This window comes from Lissotriton helveticus, chromosome 10 (genome assembly GCF_964261635.1).
Source record: "Lissotriton helveticus chromosome 10, aLisHel1.1, whole genome shotgun sequence".
Taxonomy (NCBI): domain Eukaryota; kingdom Metazoa; phylum Chordata; class Amphibia; order Caudata; family Salamandridae; genus Lissotriton; species Lissotriton helveticus.
Genome location: NC_136071.1, coordinates 158,480,915 through 158,495,790, shown reverse-complemented (window position 1 = coordinate 158,495,790; position 14,876 = coordinate 158,480,915). Strand labels below are relative to the sequence as shown.

Genomic DNA, 14,876 nt, shown 5'->3' with positions numbered 1-14,876 from the left:
TGAGACCCGGGGATGTTCCTGAGGTATAGATTTAGTATGTACACAATGTGCATTTGTTATTTTAGTCACTTGCATCACAACAGTCCCCACTTCCAATCAGGTGGATTCATTTTAGTGTTTCCTAATAACCCTGCTCATAGGACATATGGTTTTAGGATATGGTTTGTGGTTTCAATTTCACTTCGTTAAAACATATGTTTCTTTCTGCAGGGCGAGTCTGTGAAGTACTTCCTGGATAACTTGGACCGCATTGGGCTGCTGGTAAGCTACGGTTTAATAAAGTTGAACATGACATTGTAGACGCTTGTGACTGCACTTTGAAAATTGAGGACTGATGGTATTGAAGAGCAAATAAAATAAAGAAATACAAGTATTTTTGGGGGGTCTAATCAGACTGGAAAGAGTTTAATATAAAAACATAGTTTCCTGAAAGACTATCATCCTTATGTAACTATTTCCTTACAAAAATTGTGAGGTTTAATTCTAGCTAAAATCCACCCGTTAGGGTCTCGTTTAATTGACTATTTTAACGCCAGCCTGAGCATCTTTAAACGATCATGCTTGATAGTGTGCCTAGGTGTACTAGAATTTTATATCGAGAAATATTTATGATATTTATGTATGGTTAGTATTTTAACAGTGTATTCTTTTGAGTCTTTTTATTATTATTATTAAATCCATATTTTCAGATGTTACTTTAAAATTTACCTCCGGAATCGGAAAATTGAAATTTCTAATCATTTTCTGACATTATAAAAATCCTACAGAAAATGTATCATTTTATAAGGCACTATGGTTCTTATCAAGAAATCCCATCATTTGCATAGTCTGCAAGGAGTTTTTAGATGGCGCTCATCTGTAGTATAAACTTGATGTGAGGCTTGGTTAGTATAAAAGTACCATAATTGTACTCCATTCATATAAGATGAACACAAAAATGAAAATCTAGATGTAAGTGTTAAAACGAAACCATACAATTCTGTAAGGTTGGTACTGTATAATAGACTGGTGGAGCCTCCTCAACGCAACAAATCTGTCGTGGTTCGTAGCATGAAGTCCTGCTCTTTGGATCCTAAGATTTATCCATTGCTTAATTTGTAAACTTTGTTAGGACCCCTCTCGTAATTCCAGATGTTGCTGCTTTCTTCCACCTCTACTCTACACTTTGTCTGTTTATCTCACTCTTCAGGGTTCCTCTTTAGACCCTGCAGGCCTCCTTTGTCGCTATTTACCAGGTTTACATTCTTCCATCTTAATCACTTTTCTTCGTGCCTCTTTTTTTTGAGCTGGCTCAAAATCCAATCTGATGAATAATTCCATTCACTTTCACTAGTTTTGGTAATAGTTTTAAGTAAAAGCCGGCACATCATACATTGAAACTCCAGTATCTAAAAAATGTAAACACATTTATTAACAATACCTTTCTAAAAATCTAGTTACTAATCCATCATTTCGGACATCTAACACAGTTTTAAAAACCTATACATCTTCAAACATTGATTTAGTTGTTCTGGTAAACCTAATGCCTTAGATGCAAATTATCAACCAGCGTTTAAGTACATTTTGTGCATAATTTTATATCCGATGGATTAACATTACTTGTTGAATATTTTGAATACCTTCACCACCACGTTTTTACATATTCCTTGGGTTTTTCACCATCTGACCACACCTTTCCTACTAGAATACTCCTTTAAGGAAAGTAAAAAAAAATTTAAAAAAATCTGGGTACTTTCATTTTTCAGTATATACATGCGGTTTAAATTCTGATATGTGATTAACTGCATCAACCAAACGAGGTTTTGAATTCTTTTTTTTTTTAATGCACATTAGGCATTGGAAGCTTTTTTAAAGTTTATTAATTTCACAAGTGCTGGCTTTTTGGAGCTATTCAAATAACTTTTTATTTTTTGACATTGATTGGGACACCATACAGGTGTATTTTTTTACTTTATGGAGTACTGAAAATTTTCTTTTGTGCACCTTTCACAATCCTATTTTCTAACAAATATCATAGTGAAATATCATAGTGAAAGTAGATGATTCTAGAAACAATTGCCCAAGAGTTTGTCTCCATGCCTCAGACTTTATAGGAGCACACTGGAGCAACCTTGGGACATGTATGTAGCCCACCCTCCTAAAAAATTGTGAAAGTACCCAATTCAATGATAGACTATTTAATCAGTGGAATCAGGGAAAAGGCAAGCCAGTTTGTCAGTCAATCAATCGATGTTCTTATAAAGCGGGACTACTCACCCGTGAGGGCCTCAAGGTGCGGGGTGGGGTCTGCGGTTCAGTTGAAGAGCCAGGTCTTGACGTCTCCTGAATTGCGGCAGTGATGGTGATTGCCTAAGGTGCAGAGGTAGGGAGTTCCAGGTCTTCGCAGCGAGGCAGGAGAAGGATCTTTTTCCAGCCTTGCTCTTGCGGATCTGTGGGATGGTGGCCAGGGCTGGTTGGGTCGAGCGGAGATGTCTGGTGGGAGTGTAGAAGGAGGAAGCGGTGGTTGAGGTATGTAGGTCCGGTGTTGTTGAGAGATTTGTAGGCGTGCGTGAGAAGCTAGAAGGTGATTCTTTTGTTTTGATCTTTTGTCTGAATCTGCAATAAGTTGGGGGAATAGTATGGACGAAGGGTTGAGTGAGCTGGATTAGGAATTGGGGTTTTCACACAGCCTACGGTCACTTTCATGGAATATAGGGGGGTATAGAAGGCAGCTAACCCCAGAAACCTTTAAAGAAATGCTGGGTAGTTATGATATTTTGTGTCTTCAAGAGACCTGGCTGTGTGAAATACCCGAACCCATTGATCGATTTTTTTTATGCTCACTAAAGAGGCAGTACAAATGAATCTAGGGCGACCCTCAGGGGGGCTGATAACGTTGGTATCATCAAAAAGGGCAAATAAAATAACCAATTTAAAAGTGAAATGTACTTGGCTATTAGCCTGCCAGGTAGAATTGTATAGGGGTATGCAAAGAAGGGAACTAATAGTCGTGATCAATGTATATATTCAGCCTGGCGCATTAATAGACTATGAAAATCAACTGGATCTGTTAGAGAAGGATCTAGAGGCAATTAGCACAACAAAAGCAGCACATCTGATAATGATCTTAGGTGATTTTAATCATAAATTAGTTCCCTCCCATAGTGAAAGTCTTTAAAGATCTTTTAACTACCGCACAAATACCTGCAGCAAGGTTCGATGGCGTAGTTAATTCGGTACGATACAAACATTTAGTAAAATTTCTAGGATCCATAGGTCTATTCATTGTTAATGGACGGTATAATACCGACCGCCCTGCAAGGAAGACTTTCCGTATAGGAAATCAGAACTGTCCAATTGATAACGCTTTTATCAATGCATGGTGCTTCAAGGAAATAGAACGATTTGAAGTACTGTAGTACAAAGGTAGTGTAGTGTAGCTCCTATTTTCCCAATAGGCTCTGCGCATTGGAATAGTACCTACAGCAGTAAAGGCCTAGGCCAGACGTTAACTAGGTCTACTACTGTCGATGCTAGACTTAATTTTTGGGTTTGCCAGCTAAGCTCAGAGTTCGCTAGAAACTTTCTCGAATGTTCAAGGAAGGATTAACTCCCCTGATTAGACAAGAAGGGATTTAGTTTCTGACAACCATAGAACATGACAACTTTGCTCTCCCCTAATCAAGAGTCAATCTCAAGAGTCGTGTGAGCACAAGGCAATTATTTTACTCAGTCAGTACGTGCATTCTTAGTCTCATCAGAATGTAGAGAAAAGGAAGAGACGGGCGTGTTCAATAAAAGGTGTTATTTATTGATCAGTCTCTTTTCTCGTACAAGAGAAATGGATCGATATTATTGCAATACTTATAGTTAAGTAAAGTGCATACATTAAAAGCAATAGTATAAAATAATACTGTAAAAACATTGATATGGTTTCTGAGCCATATGATGTTTTAAAATGATTAAAATATATTTACATACACATATACATTTGACTAAACGTGCTCAACTGGTGTTTCTAAATACGCCTACCCCGTGTACCTGACCTAAGTCTAATACGTGGGCGGGAATAGAAAGTTACAGTTTAAGTTAAGTTTGTTTTTGCCAAGTGAATAACTAAAGAATTCTCTAGGAGGGGTTATTCAGTTCTGTACCTGGAATTTAGGATGAATGAGGAATGGTATCTCTTTCTCTGCTCTCGATATTCCAGGCTGCCTGCGAGGGCTGCCCAGAAGCGCCGGTGCTGGGTCTCTCGGCTTGAGATAGCAGCGCGTCTCTCAGCGCGTCAGGAAGGCGGGGCTGTTGCCTGCGGGGTCTGCTTCTGCTCTCGGCTTCGGCAAGTATGGCTGCTCCGTCTTGTCACCACGCGTGTGTTTGCATAGGGCAAGGTCGGCAATATTTATACCTTAAAGGTGGCGCGATTGACGTAAGGATGGACATAGGTACGTCAATAAAGATGTCATACGACTTGCTCGTTAGCACATTCTTTACTAAAGTTCTCTGTGAAATCAAAACAATGGCCGCACGGATTATCCAGGTTGTCATAGGTTTGATTTGTTATGAGAACGTCGTATGCCTTATCAGGGGCTGGAGGAATGTCGCTTGTCTAATTAGATCTCAAGCGTTATGACCTAATCAGATAACACGTTCCTGTGCCGTAGTGTGACTGCGTCAGATAACGGTATCTGCATCATGGGGGATTTCTTGCCTCATGGGCTGACTGTTAGTTAACTAGCTAGGTAGTTTAACCAGAATAGGGTCAGGAATAGGGGGATCGATTCAGAACCTATAGAAATACACGACACCCACTCCACGCTAACTATGGTCATATCTACTAATCTAAGCATAGTATAACATAGTACAACATACTATAGAGTATAGTGTATACCTTACCACCCCAAAATACATAAATGCATTTTGAAATTTTCAAATATACTGAAAAATTGCAGTCATATATATTGTATGCACTTAAGCTATGAATTAAATGCAAAAGTAAACACGCATTGTTATGCATTATTGCTTGTTGGTATATGAGAAATACACATGAAATGGCTCTTAATATGGCTATACAGAAAAAAAGTCGAAACCATTTCATCACATAAAATATATTGTGAACATACCAGCGGGCAGCTAAAGTCTATATAAAGTCTATAAAGTATCTAAAAAAAATAGAAATCTTAGTTCTCTAGGAATAGTTTCTTACTTTAAGCAGAAGGTCAGTGTCCCGGGGAAAAAATATATAGAAAAATATTTTAAGGGCTTGCTGAAAAAAGTTGCTGTCCGTGAACTGGATTGTAATTGTTCATGTGACTTTATTTTTTAAGTTGAAGGCCGAATTCAGGGAACGCCGTGTGCGAGTTTACTCAAAAGTCTCTATTGCTGTTCCGGAGAGAACATCATATCATTCAGGCTTTCGAAAAAACTGTCAACAGCTTCATGGGAAAGTTCCACTAAGTCGGAAATAGGGGTAACCATGCATTCATGCGCATGATTGTCTGCATTGACATTCTGATTTGCATTGCTGACAGAAGGTCGTACCTGTTCGATGCTGCTTTCATCTCGAACTTCACTACTCTTCAATCGCAGTGGTGAAGATTCCAGGAATGCCGTCATCAGAATTGGCAGCCTTTGAGGGCAGCACAGTGCGTGAACCTTGGTAGGAACCAACAGTGTATCTGCATCCACCGGCGCATCCGATTGTAGCGTCAGACAGGTGTCTAACACGCATTCTTCTCCGCATAGCAGACACCTTAGTACAGGTAAAACACACCTTTGCCACATTGGTCGAAATGATAGAAACCAAGTCATGTTCAGGTCTCTAAGCCGGGAGAGTCCCAGGATTTTTGATATCCGGTCCCGGTATCCAATGGCTAGGATCGTATCTTCCATTGTCGCGAGAGTTTGATCTGTGACATGGGTTGCCATATCGAAAAATAAGGACTAGGAATAGGATTCCTGCAATTAGTCCTAGGATCAGGGGAAGTCCGCCAAAAATCGAATGGACGAAATCTGGAAAAATACCCAGTATGGCTTTGAATGGTGTTAATGCCATCGAAAATACTGTCTTAAATACCTTTGAGACCCCTGTGGTATCAGAAATATTTAAGATTTCGCTCAGGATTTCCGCGAAATGTACGGGGGAATTGGTTGATAATAATGTATGTATCTCTGCAGTCGTCCTTGCGACTTGTAGATCATACGTTTCTTTTGATGACGTGAGCCTTGTAGGCGTCTGAAGAAGCACTGTTTTCATTCTGCTTAAAGTGTCTATTCGAATAGAAGTAATTTTCAAACCGGGCCATGCCCTTGCCTCCCTGTCTGGAAAGGAGCTGGGGAACAAAGAACGTCCACAGCACTTGACCTTCGCCGTCGTAGTGACGAGATAAGGAGTCCCGGGCATAAGACTACAACATCTGCGGTCTACAATAAGAATGTAACTCCCATTATAGAGTCTTTGAAAGAATGGTTCTATTTCAGTTGCAGGTGCGCCTTGCTGGTGACATGAAAGGTTGTATGAATTCCCTTCACAGGCTCCGTGCAAACTAATGCCGTTACACAGAAGCGTGCCGCTTAGTGACATAGCACAATTGTTGCCACTAAGAAACACTTTCTGTCCTTTGTTACTGACACATGCATGTGAATAGGGCAGGTTCCAAGTTGTTTTAAGGTACCCCTTTCCCAATTTCTCGTACATGCCAGCCTGTATATATTTTTGGCAGTATTGAAACCTGAAGGTTGAGATTGGAATATTTATGATTCCGTGGATTATCCATTCACTGACAGGTCGTTCTGACATTGTCAACGGTAATCTTTCTAGTTTTTCAATGCTCAAGATTGTATAATCAGCACCCTTCTGCGCCATACCGATTTGTCTATCAGTAAGGTTAAAGATTTGGAATAGTGACGTAGTGTTGATTAAACGCCAAGGCACATAGCCTGAACGCAGATTTTGTAACGTCCAGCCAAGCTGTACGATAGAACGCAATTGTGACTGACCATGTTGTAATAACAGTAAGTCTTGCGATAATATATCGATTGCTGAAGACACAATGCTGTCCAATGAAAAAAATCTGGAGGACAGAGTCATTAACCCATTGTCCACCACAGAAAGTGATTTTTCCAAATTAATACGATCAATTTCACGTATTCTCTCTGCTGTTTCAATTTGAGTAACCTTCCAATCCTCATTGTATGCTGCATATACAGAGGCTGCTATGAAACGCTTTTGACGCTGTTTGCGTGGTCCCATTATGAAATCACGCAAGTCAGCACCATCAGTAAGTAAAGTTAGGTGTTGCTTAATTTCAGGCAGTGTGGAAGACTGTAGCCATTGAAGGCATAATTTGCCCACACTGTAGGTTGTTATTATCCCTGGGTGATGTCTTTGGGGATATCTAGGGTCTGGCCTGGTCATTTTGAAACCCTGTGTTTTATTCAGGAATCTATCTTGACAGTTATTTGTATCTGTGGGCCAGATCAACCATTGTTTCCAATCAGGATGTGTTCTGTTTTGGTTAAGTATATGGTTTATGTCTATTTCTTCATCTGTATCAGAGTTATTGCTAAACATTGTTGGCTTTGGAATAGACGGGTTATTTAAATCTTTGATTTTGGCTAAGCCAAGACAGGTGGCTTGTTGAACAGTGTCATTTAAAAATATCATTTGTTCTGGGATCATGCAGGCTCTAAACAGAGCTTCTATACCCTGTACTTGCCATTCTTTTGTACCCCAAACACTTTTCAAATCAACATTTTTGTCCCAATAATCGAATCCAAAAGTATTCATTTTTTCAAAGAATGAATCAGAATAAATCAATTTTGTGTTGGTTATCATGGTTTTGGTCCCTGTCTTGTTTGACAATTTATAATAAAATGTTTCAGCATTACTAGTGTTAAAACCTTGAAAGTATGAATATTTGTCATAAACGGTTCTAGAGCTCCCTTTTGGAGGTGTAGCACAATGTTCCCATTGATTAAAATTTAAAACATTTCTAGGTTGTGCAGATTTATGCAAGAAATGGTTACCATAGTGGTTATAGCAATACATACTATCATAATTTGTAGAACCTTGCAAATAATCATGTTTTGTAAATTTAGCAGACATTACTAAGTCAGACATCATATTGTTTATACTTTCAAAGTCCCAATCATCAGCAAATGAGTTTGGTTTTGCAAAGTCACTCAAAGAGATCTTAATTTGGTGTGGATATTTCAGGATCTCGACCGGACCATAAATTTCATAGTCAGTGTTGTCCCAGGCTACCCCACCAGGTATTGGAATTGCTGTGAAGTTGGCTGAAGAAAGTTCTGAAGAAAGTTCTCGTTTCTCGACGTGTGAAGATGTGTGTGGTTTGAGGACCAAGTTGATGTTCTGACTTGCTGTGTCCATTTTAGCATATTTTCCCTCAATGAAGCGTCCCAAGGTAAATACCATGATGAGCCAAAGTATGAGGATAAATGCACCAAAACCCACCCAAAATTCAATCCATGGAGAAATCAGATATGTTTCTTTTAGTTGTTTTAAAAGTTCCTTCGCTTTGTCTTTAAAGGATTTTGATGATGGCTGTGTCTTTTGTTCGCTGAAGCCTTCAGAGGAATCATCGAAGTTGATGAAGTAACCGGATGCAGTTCTGTCAATTGTTCCAATTGGTTCAGGATTTTTGTTTTTTGCATTTTCACTTGGTACTTCAGTATAGATTGGTGTGTCTCTGCTAAATGTCTTTATTTGGGTTTTCAGAGGTCTAAGTTCTATTGCATTGTTGCATAGTCCTTGTTGTTCTTCTGTAGGCGTTTCGAATGTGATGAGCCTCTTTGTTAGGACCTCTGTACTGGTAGCAAACCTTGGTGTTCTGCTACTTATTGGGAGTCCACTTGGCCTACTGTTTGTTATCGGCCACATGTTGTGGTTTTACCAGGTCGATGGATACAACTCGGTTCTCCTTTTTTCCAGCAAGTGGCGGTAGTACAACTGATCTTGTCCCGTTGACAGACAAGACAGGAACTGCTTTTCTGTAAGAAGGCCCAAATTCCTTCTTTACCGCGATCTTCTCCCTGACTAGATCCCCGACTTTTGGAATCCAGACAGGTCTTGCTGGGACAGGTGGTGATTCTTCAGTGGTTGTTGGCTGTTGTTTCAACTGTATGTTGCTCAGGTCTTTTCTTGTTTTGTTTAAGTCCTGCAAAATAGCCAAACGGTCTTTGACATCAAAGCTTTTTTCTGTTACCACTGAAGTCTGACTATCAAGGTCAGAGATCAACATCCTAGTTCCGAATAATAATTCGTACGGACTGAATCCCTTCAGAGAATTTCTTGGCAAGTTATTTAGACTACGTTGGACACTTATTAGATGTTTGACCCACCCAGCTCCCGAACCTAATATCCTTTCTATTATAGATTGCTTTCTGTCTTGGTTTTTTCTTTACACCATCCCATACCCTCAGGAAGGAAGTGAGAAGATTCCCGCTGGGCTGTGCTCATTTGGCCATTCTTTCCCCCCCAGGCTGGATTGCCTGAGAAAAGGAAAAAAATGGTCGAACGTAGCATGCTCTTAGCGTATATGCCATTTAGACTCGCAAATCTTGTATAACAGTCCGGACGTCAGCTGAGTGCTGTGGATCTACATTATAAGTGGGAACTAGCCTGTATATGTTAATCGCAAGCCATTCTTTTTGCTGGTAATATTATCTGCCTTGATACGACGAGGTATTAAACTGCTTCTCTCCCCACTGCGATCTCTGTTGCAGTTTGGGCAGTTTTTTACAAAGATGGTAAGATGGAGGCTCATGCCTGGCCACCAGTACCGTGATTGTAAATCTTCCAGAGAATCTTTTAATTTAAGGTGTCTGTGACCCTCGCCCATGTGTGCGTCTGCGATTAACAAGTTTCTCCTGTCCATGTTTGGAATCACTCTATCCCCCACTCCAGGGATTCGAGCAAAAGGGACGGAGTTTGCATCGATTATGTATGTATAGTTGAGTGGATAGTTGATCTGTAACGCTGAGCAGTCGCCTTTTGATGACGTTTTCACCGCCAGCAATGTTTCACCGTCAATGTATTTTAATGTATGCTTTTTTCGATCTACGGGAGCCGATTTAGTGGCTGCCGCTGCGGCTGTCTCAGCCAATGAATTCCCCACAACGTGAACGCCATCACGTTGATGACTCAGTGTATGTATCACGTGAGTCTTTGGTAGTTCTTTTTGTAAAAGAGCTACTTGTTCCCAGAGAAGTCTCTGCTTTATTGGTGCATCTGTGTCATCTTTGTAACCGTTCTGAATCCATGTCTGCAAATCCTTGTTATATGCTTTGACGCAGAAATATGAATCTGACACTATAAGTGTCGGGAATTCGCGATCCGCATTATCTAGCGCCATTTTCAAAGCTATTATTTCAGTTTGCAGTTCTGAATTTGTTTCTACTGAGTGTGATTTTGTTAATAGAGGTCTTAGTTTACCTCCGCGCCACACTTCTTTTGTGATCTCACATGTGGGATTGTATGCATGTTCTCCCCAAACGGAGGGTTGAGCATGTCCGTCTGTATAGATTACACAGGCGTAATGTCGTAGAGGCAGAATGTCGATTGGCAGAGGATACGTCTTTTCATATTTTAGATTTTCCAATTCTTCTAGTTCTGGATCAAAGTAGTAGTATACTTTGTCCGTTGTGATTGAATTCACCCATTGTATCCATTCCGGATTCAATGTTGTTGTTGGTAAATTACACGGTGTTGTTAGTGCCTCGAAGGCTGATTCAGCTGTTCTGACTGTGATATGTCTACCGTCAGCTATGTCTTTTTCTCTAGCTATTGCGGTTTGAACTGCTTGAACAATTTTTCCTTTGTTGCTGAATCTCTGTTCAGCTTTTGTGTACAAGTGTGATTTGAATGCAATTGGTACCTTTTCTCCCTCATTAGAGGTCAGGTATGTGAATCCGCATCTCCCTGGGATGACTCGGATCACAAGGTTGCGTGTATTATCACGTGTTTCTAATTTTGTCTTAATTAGCATGTCTGTTTGTAAGGATCTCAAAATGTCTGTGTGTGTTTGAGTCCAACTTGATCTTTTAAAATCTGGTTTAATTAGATCGTAAAGGGGTTTGACCCTTTCTGCGTAATTTGCAATGTAAGTTCTTCCGAAATTTAGGAAGCCTAGAATTGACTGTAGGTTTTTTAGTGTTTTAGGAGCTTGGATTACGGCACATTTCTCTAGGAAATTGTCTGCCAGGCTTTTGCCTTCACTTGATAACTCATATCCTAAGAATAGGACTGTCAGATGGGCAATTCTGGATTTTTTGAAGTTGAATTTGTAACCCTCTGCAGCGAAACCAAGTATTATGGTGTTCACTCTTTTCAAGTGAGTTTCCAAGTCATCATCTGTTAAGTAAATGTCATCGACATAAGATAATGCTTCATCATCATATTGTTGTAGTAATTCTGTTACTCTCGCTGAGAATACCCCCGGGCTGTTCTTGTACCCCTGGGCTAACCGACAGAATTGTTTTTGAGTGCCATTTACTGAGAAAGCTGTTAAATATCTGCTCTCTGGTGCTATGTTTTGACAAAAGAATCCGTTGGAGATGTCCAAGGTAGTTTTGTATTTTTTGCGCACTATGTTATTCATTAGTGCAGCACTGTGTGAGTTTTGCACTGCAAAAGTTTTGCAACATGTGTTAAGGTGTCGGTAATCCAAAACTAGACGATATGAATTGTCTGGTTTGGAGACCGGAAACAAAGGATTGTTCATTTGTGAGGTGCAAGTTTCAATCACCCCCTGGTATTCTAGCTGATCTAGTATTTCATTTACTTGTTTTTTAGCTTCTTGCTTAATTGGGTACTGCCTTTGTGCAGTTGGTTGTGATTTTAACTGGACTTTGTGAGGAGGAGAATCCTCATCCCATCCTACATGATTTTTATATAAAGCAGGTGCTAAGGCCACTGCCCACTTTCTAGCAAGTGTGTATTTTTTATGAATCGGGATTTGATTCGAGAAGGCAGGCATAATTACTTCTTCGCCATGAGGGCACTCCCTGACAAACTCTGGTGGCCAGTCTTTTTCAGCTAAAAGTATGTCATAACCCTTTGAGAGGTTATCCCAAAATAGTCCCCTTATTTTCCTAGTCTTATCTCCCTCTATACGTAATGTTATCTCGTATATTTTGTGGGGCTTGCTAACTCTGGTATCTGCAGTTTCCACTTGAAGGTATTCATTCGTGTCCACTGTCTCCAGATGATCCATAAGGACTTTGCGAGCTATGCTCACCTCTGCTGCGCTGTCTAGCATTGTCTGAGCCCACTCTCCGTTTTTCAGTTGTGTCCTCAGTATTCTCGGCATTGTTAACTACCTTGATACTGGCTACCTTCTTTTTTGGAAATTGTGATTTCTTTTTCAGTTGAGCAGGTTCCTTGTCTTTGGACTTGGCGTGCTCTTCTGATCGTCCTCTTCTTTCCGATTTCTGCGAGGAATTCTGAAAAGATTGAGAGGGACGTGTATCAATGTCTTGATATCTATCAGGTTTTTTAATATTATCCCTATTTCTAAGGTTATATCTATTCCCAGAGGGTTCACTCTGGGGTGACCTTTGTTTCGGGTTTGGAGATTTCTCTCTTCGCCTAGGAGACCTTCCTCTGGACTGGAATTTCTTTTCTTTTGGATTGGATTGTTTGTTCCCATCCCAGTTCTTTTTTGGTGAATTATTATTATTATTAAAAAACATTTTTTCTGGACTTGTAGTCAGTTGCGGTTTTACTGGTATTCCACCTAGACTATCTCTGCCTAGTTCTTCATAGGATTTTTCTATGATTCTGGCAATTTCAGCTGGTTGGTCTGCTATATCTGTCTCTTTTAACCTCTGGCGGATCGCCACGTTTGCTGCTTCACCCTTTATGTTGGCTAGTAATATCGCCGAGACCTGCTTGAAGTCTTTTAGTAATTTCATACCAAGAGTTAAAGCAGGTTCTGGACCGTATTCATCTTGAATTTGTTTTAGCACATCTGGTATTACCGAAATGGATGGAACACCGTGCGTTTTTGTGTAGATGGAAGCAAAGACTGTACCCCAAGTGTCACAGTCCTCAATGTGTGGTGCGATTCCCATTGGGAGACATATAGTCAGAATCCTGTGTTTTTCTAATGGGGTGGTGTCAGGAAACACCGCCTCTATTTGGGTAATTTTCTGTGCCAACCAGAATGGTATTTGTTCCCGTTTAGCTGGAACTTTACCTAGGCAGGATTGGATGTTCTGTGGTGTAATTTCATTTGTGTTCCCCTGGTGAGGGGTCAGCTGTGGTAGTTTAATCGCTGGCTGAATTGTTGAAGTCCGCATTACATACTGAACTAATTGTCTGTGAATTTTTAGTAGTTGTTTTAGCTGTATTAACAGCTCTGCTGCAGGCATTCTTTCGATGTCTGGATATGGTGTGTATCCGGCTAAGACCGGCCACGTTGCTCCTGGTCTTCCTAAAGGACCGAGCCTTGTAATGTGATTATTATGTTTTAGGGCGCCATCAAATAAGAGCAAATGCTCTTGGAATTTGAGTGGTACTTCCACCTCCTCGAAAGGAGTGTACTCATTAGGAGGTTCCTCTACTTTGTAATAGTGGAAGTACTTTGTTATAGTATTAGCTGCTGGAAAATGTATCCATGTATAGTATACCTCTGTCTGCCGATATTCGTGTGCCTCGATTACGAATATGACTGTGCCACCTCTAGGTGTCAGTCCATTTTCTATAAGTTTTAAGGTTATAGATCTCCTTTTGGCGACCGGAATGAGTATTATATCCGCGTCTGCTGCTTGCATGGTAGCATCAGCATCTGCTATTTCAGTAGCTAATCTAGTAACCTCTCGTTCCTCATCGCTGTCCATTTTGCTGACAGGATGGTATTATGTTTATTTGCAGATCAGGTTTCTTTATGGAAACAGAGATTAGATGCACAATATTTTGGAACACTGTTTATCCTTCAACGTTGACTAGACCAAGAACCATACATAGGAGTTCCCTCCTGCGAGGTTTTGGAGGATATAATAACCTTTCACCCACTCCAGACGTCTTTGGAGTATTTGGGAAAAGGGGTCTGAGTGAGAAAGCACGACTGAGTTACTCTAAATGTCTTACGTTAGTTTTATCGCCCTTTCCAAACGCGTTGGGCGCCATGTAGTGTAGCTCCTATTTTCCCAATAGGCTCTGCGCATTGGAATAGTACTTACAGCAGTAAAGGCCTAGGCCAGACGTTAACTAGGTCTACAACTGTCGATGCTAGACTTAATTTTTGGGTTTGCCAGCTAAGCTCAGAGTTCGCTAGAAACTTTCTCGAATGTTCAAGGAAGGATTAACTCCCCTGATTAGACAAGAAGGGATTTAGTTTCTGACAACCATAGAACATGACAACTTTGCTCTCCCCTAATCAAGAGTCAATCTCAAGAGTCGTGTGAGCACAAGGCAATTATTTTACTCAGTCAGTACGTGCATTCTTAGTCTCATCAGAATGTAGAGAAAAGGAAGAGACGGGCGTGTTCAATAAAAGGTGTTATTTATTGATCAGTCTCTTTTCTCGTACAAGAGAAATGGATCGATATTATTGCAATACTTATAGTTAAGTAAAGTGCATACATTAAAAGCAATAGTATAAAATAATACTGTAAAAACATTGATATGGTTTCTGAGCCATATGATGTTTTAAAATGATTAAAATATATTTACATACACATATACATTTGACTAAACGTGCTCAACTGGTGTTTCTAAATACGCCTACCCCGTGTACCTGACCTAAGTCTAATACGTGGGCGGGAATAGAAAGTTACAGTTTAAGTTAAGTTTGTTTTTGCCAAGTGAATAACTAAAGAATTCTCTAGGAGGGGTTATTCAGTTCTGTACCTGGAATTTAGGATGAATGAGGAAT

General features: G+C 40.1%; 1 protein-coding gene across 1 annotated transcript in view; it reads left to right on the top strand.

Annotated features, from left to right (window-relative positions):
* GNA12 (G protein subunit alpha 12) overlaps nucleotides 1–14,876 on the top strand; it is a 236,472-nt gene that overhangs the window by 209,129 nt on the left and 12,467 nt on the right. Inside the window, exon 3 of the mRNA XM_078664995.1 lies at nucleotides 211–261. Within this exon, the coding sequence (XP_078521121.1) occupies nucleotides 211–261 (51 nt within the window). The remainder of the gene's footprint in view (nucleotides 1–210; nucleotides 262–14,876) is intronic.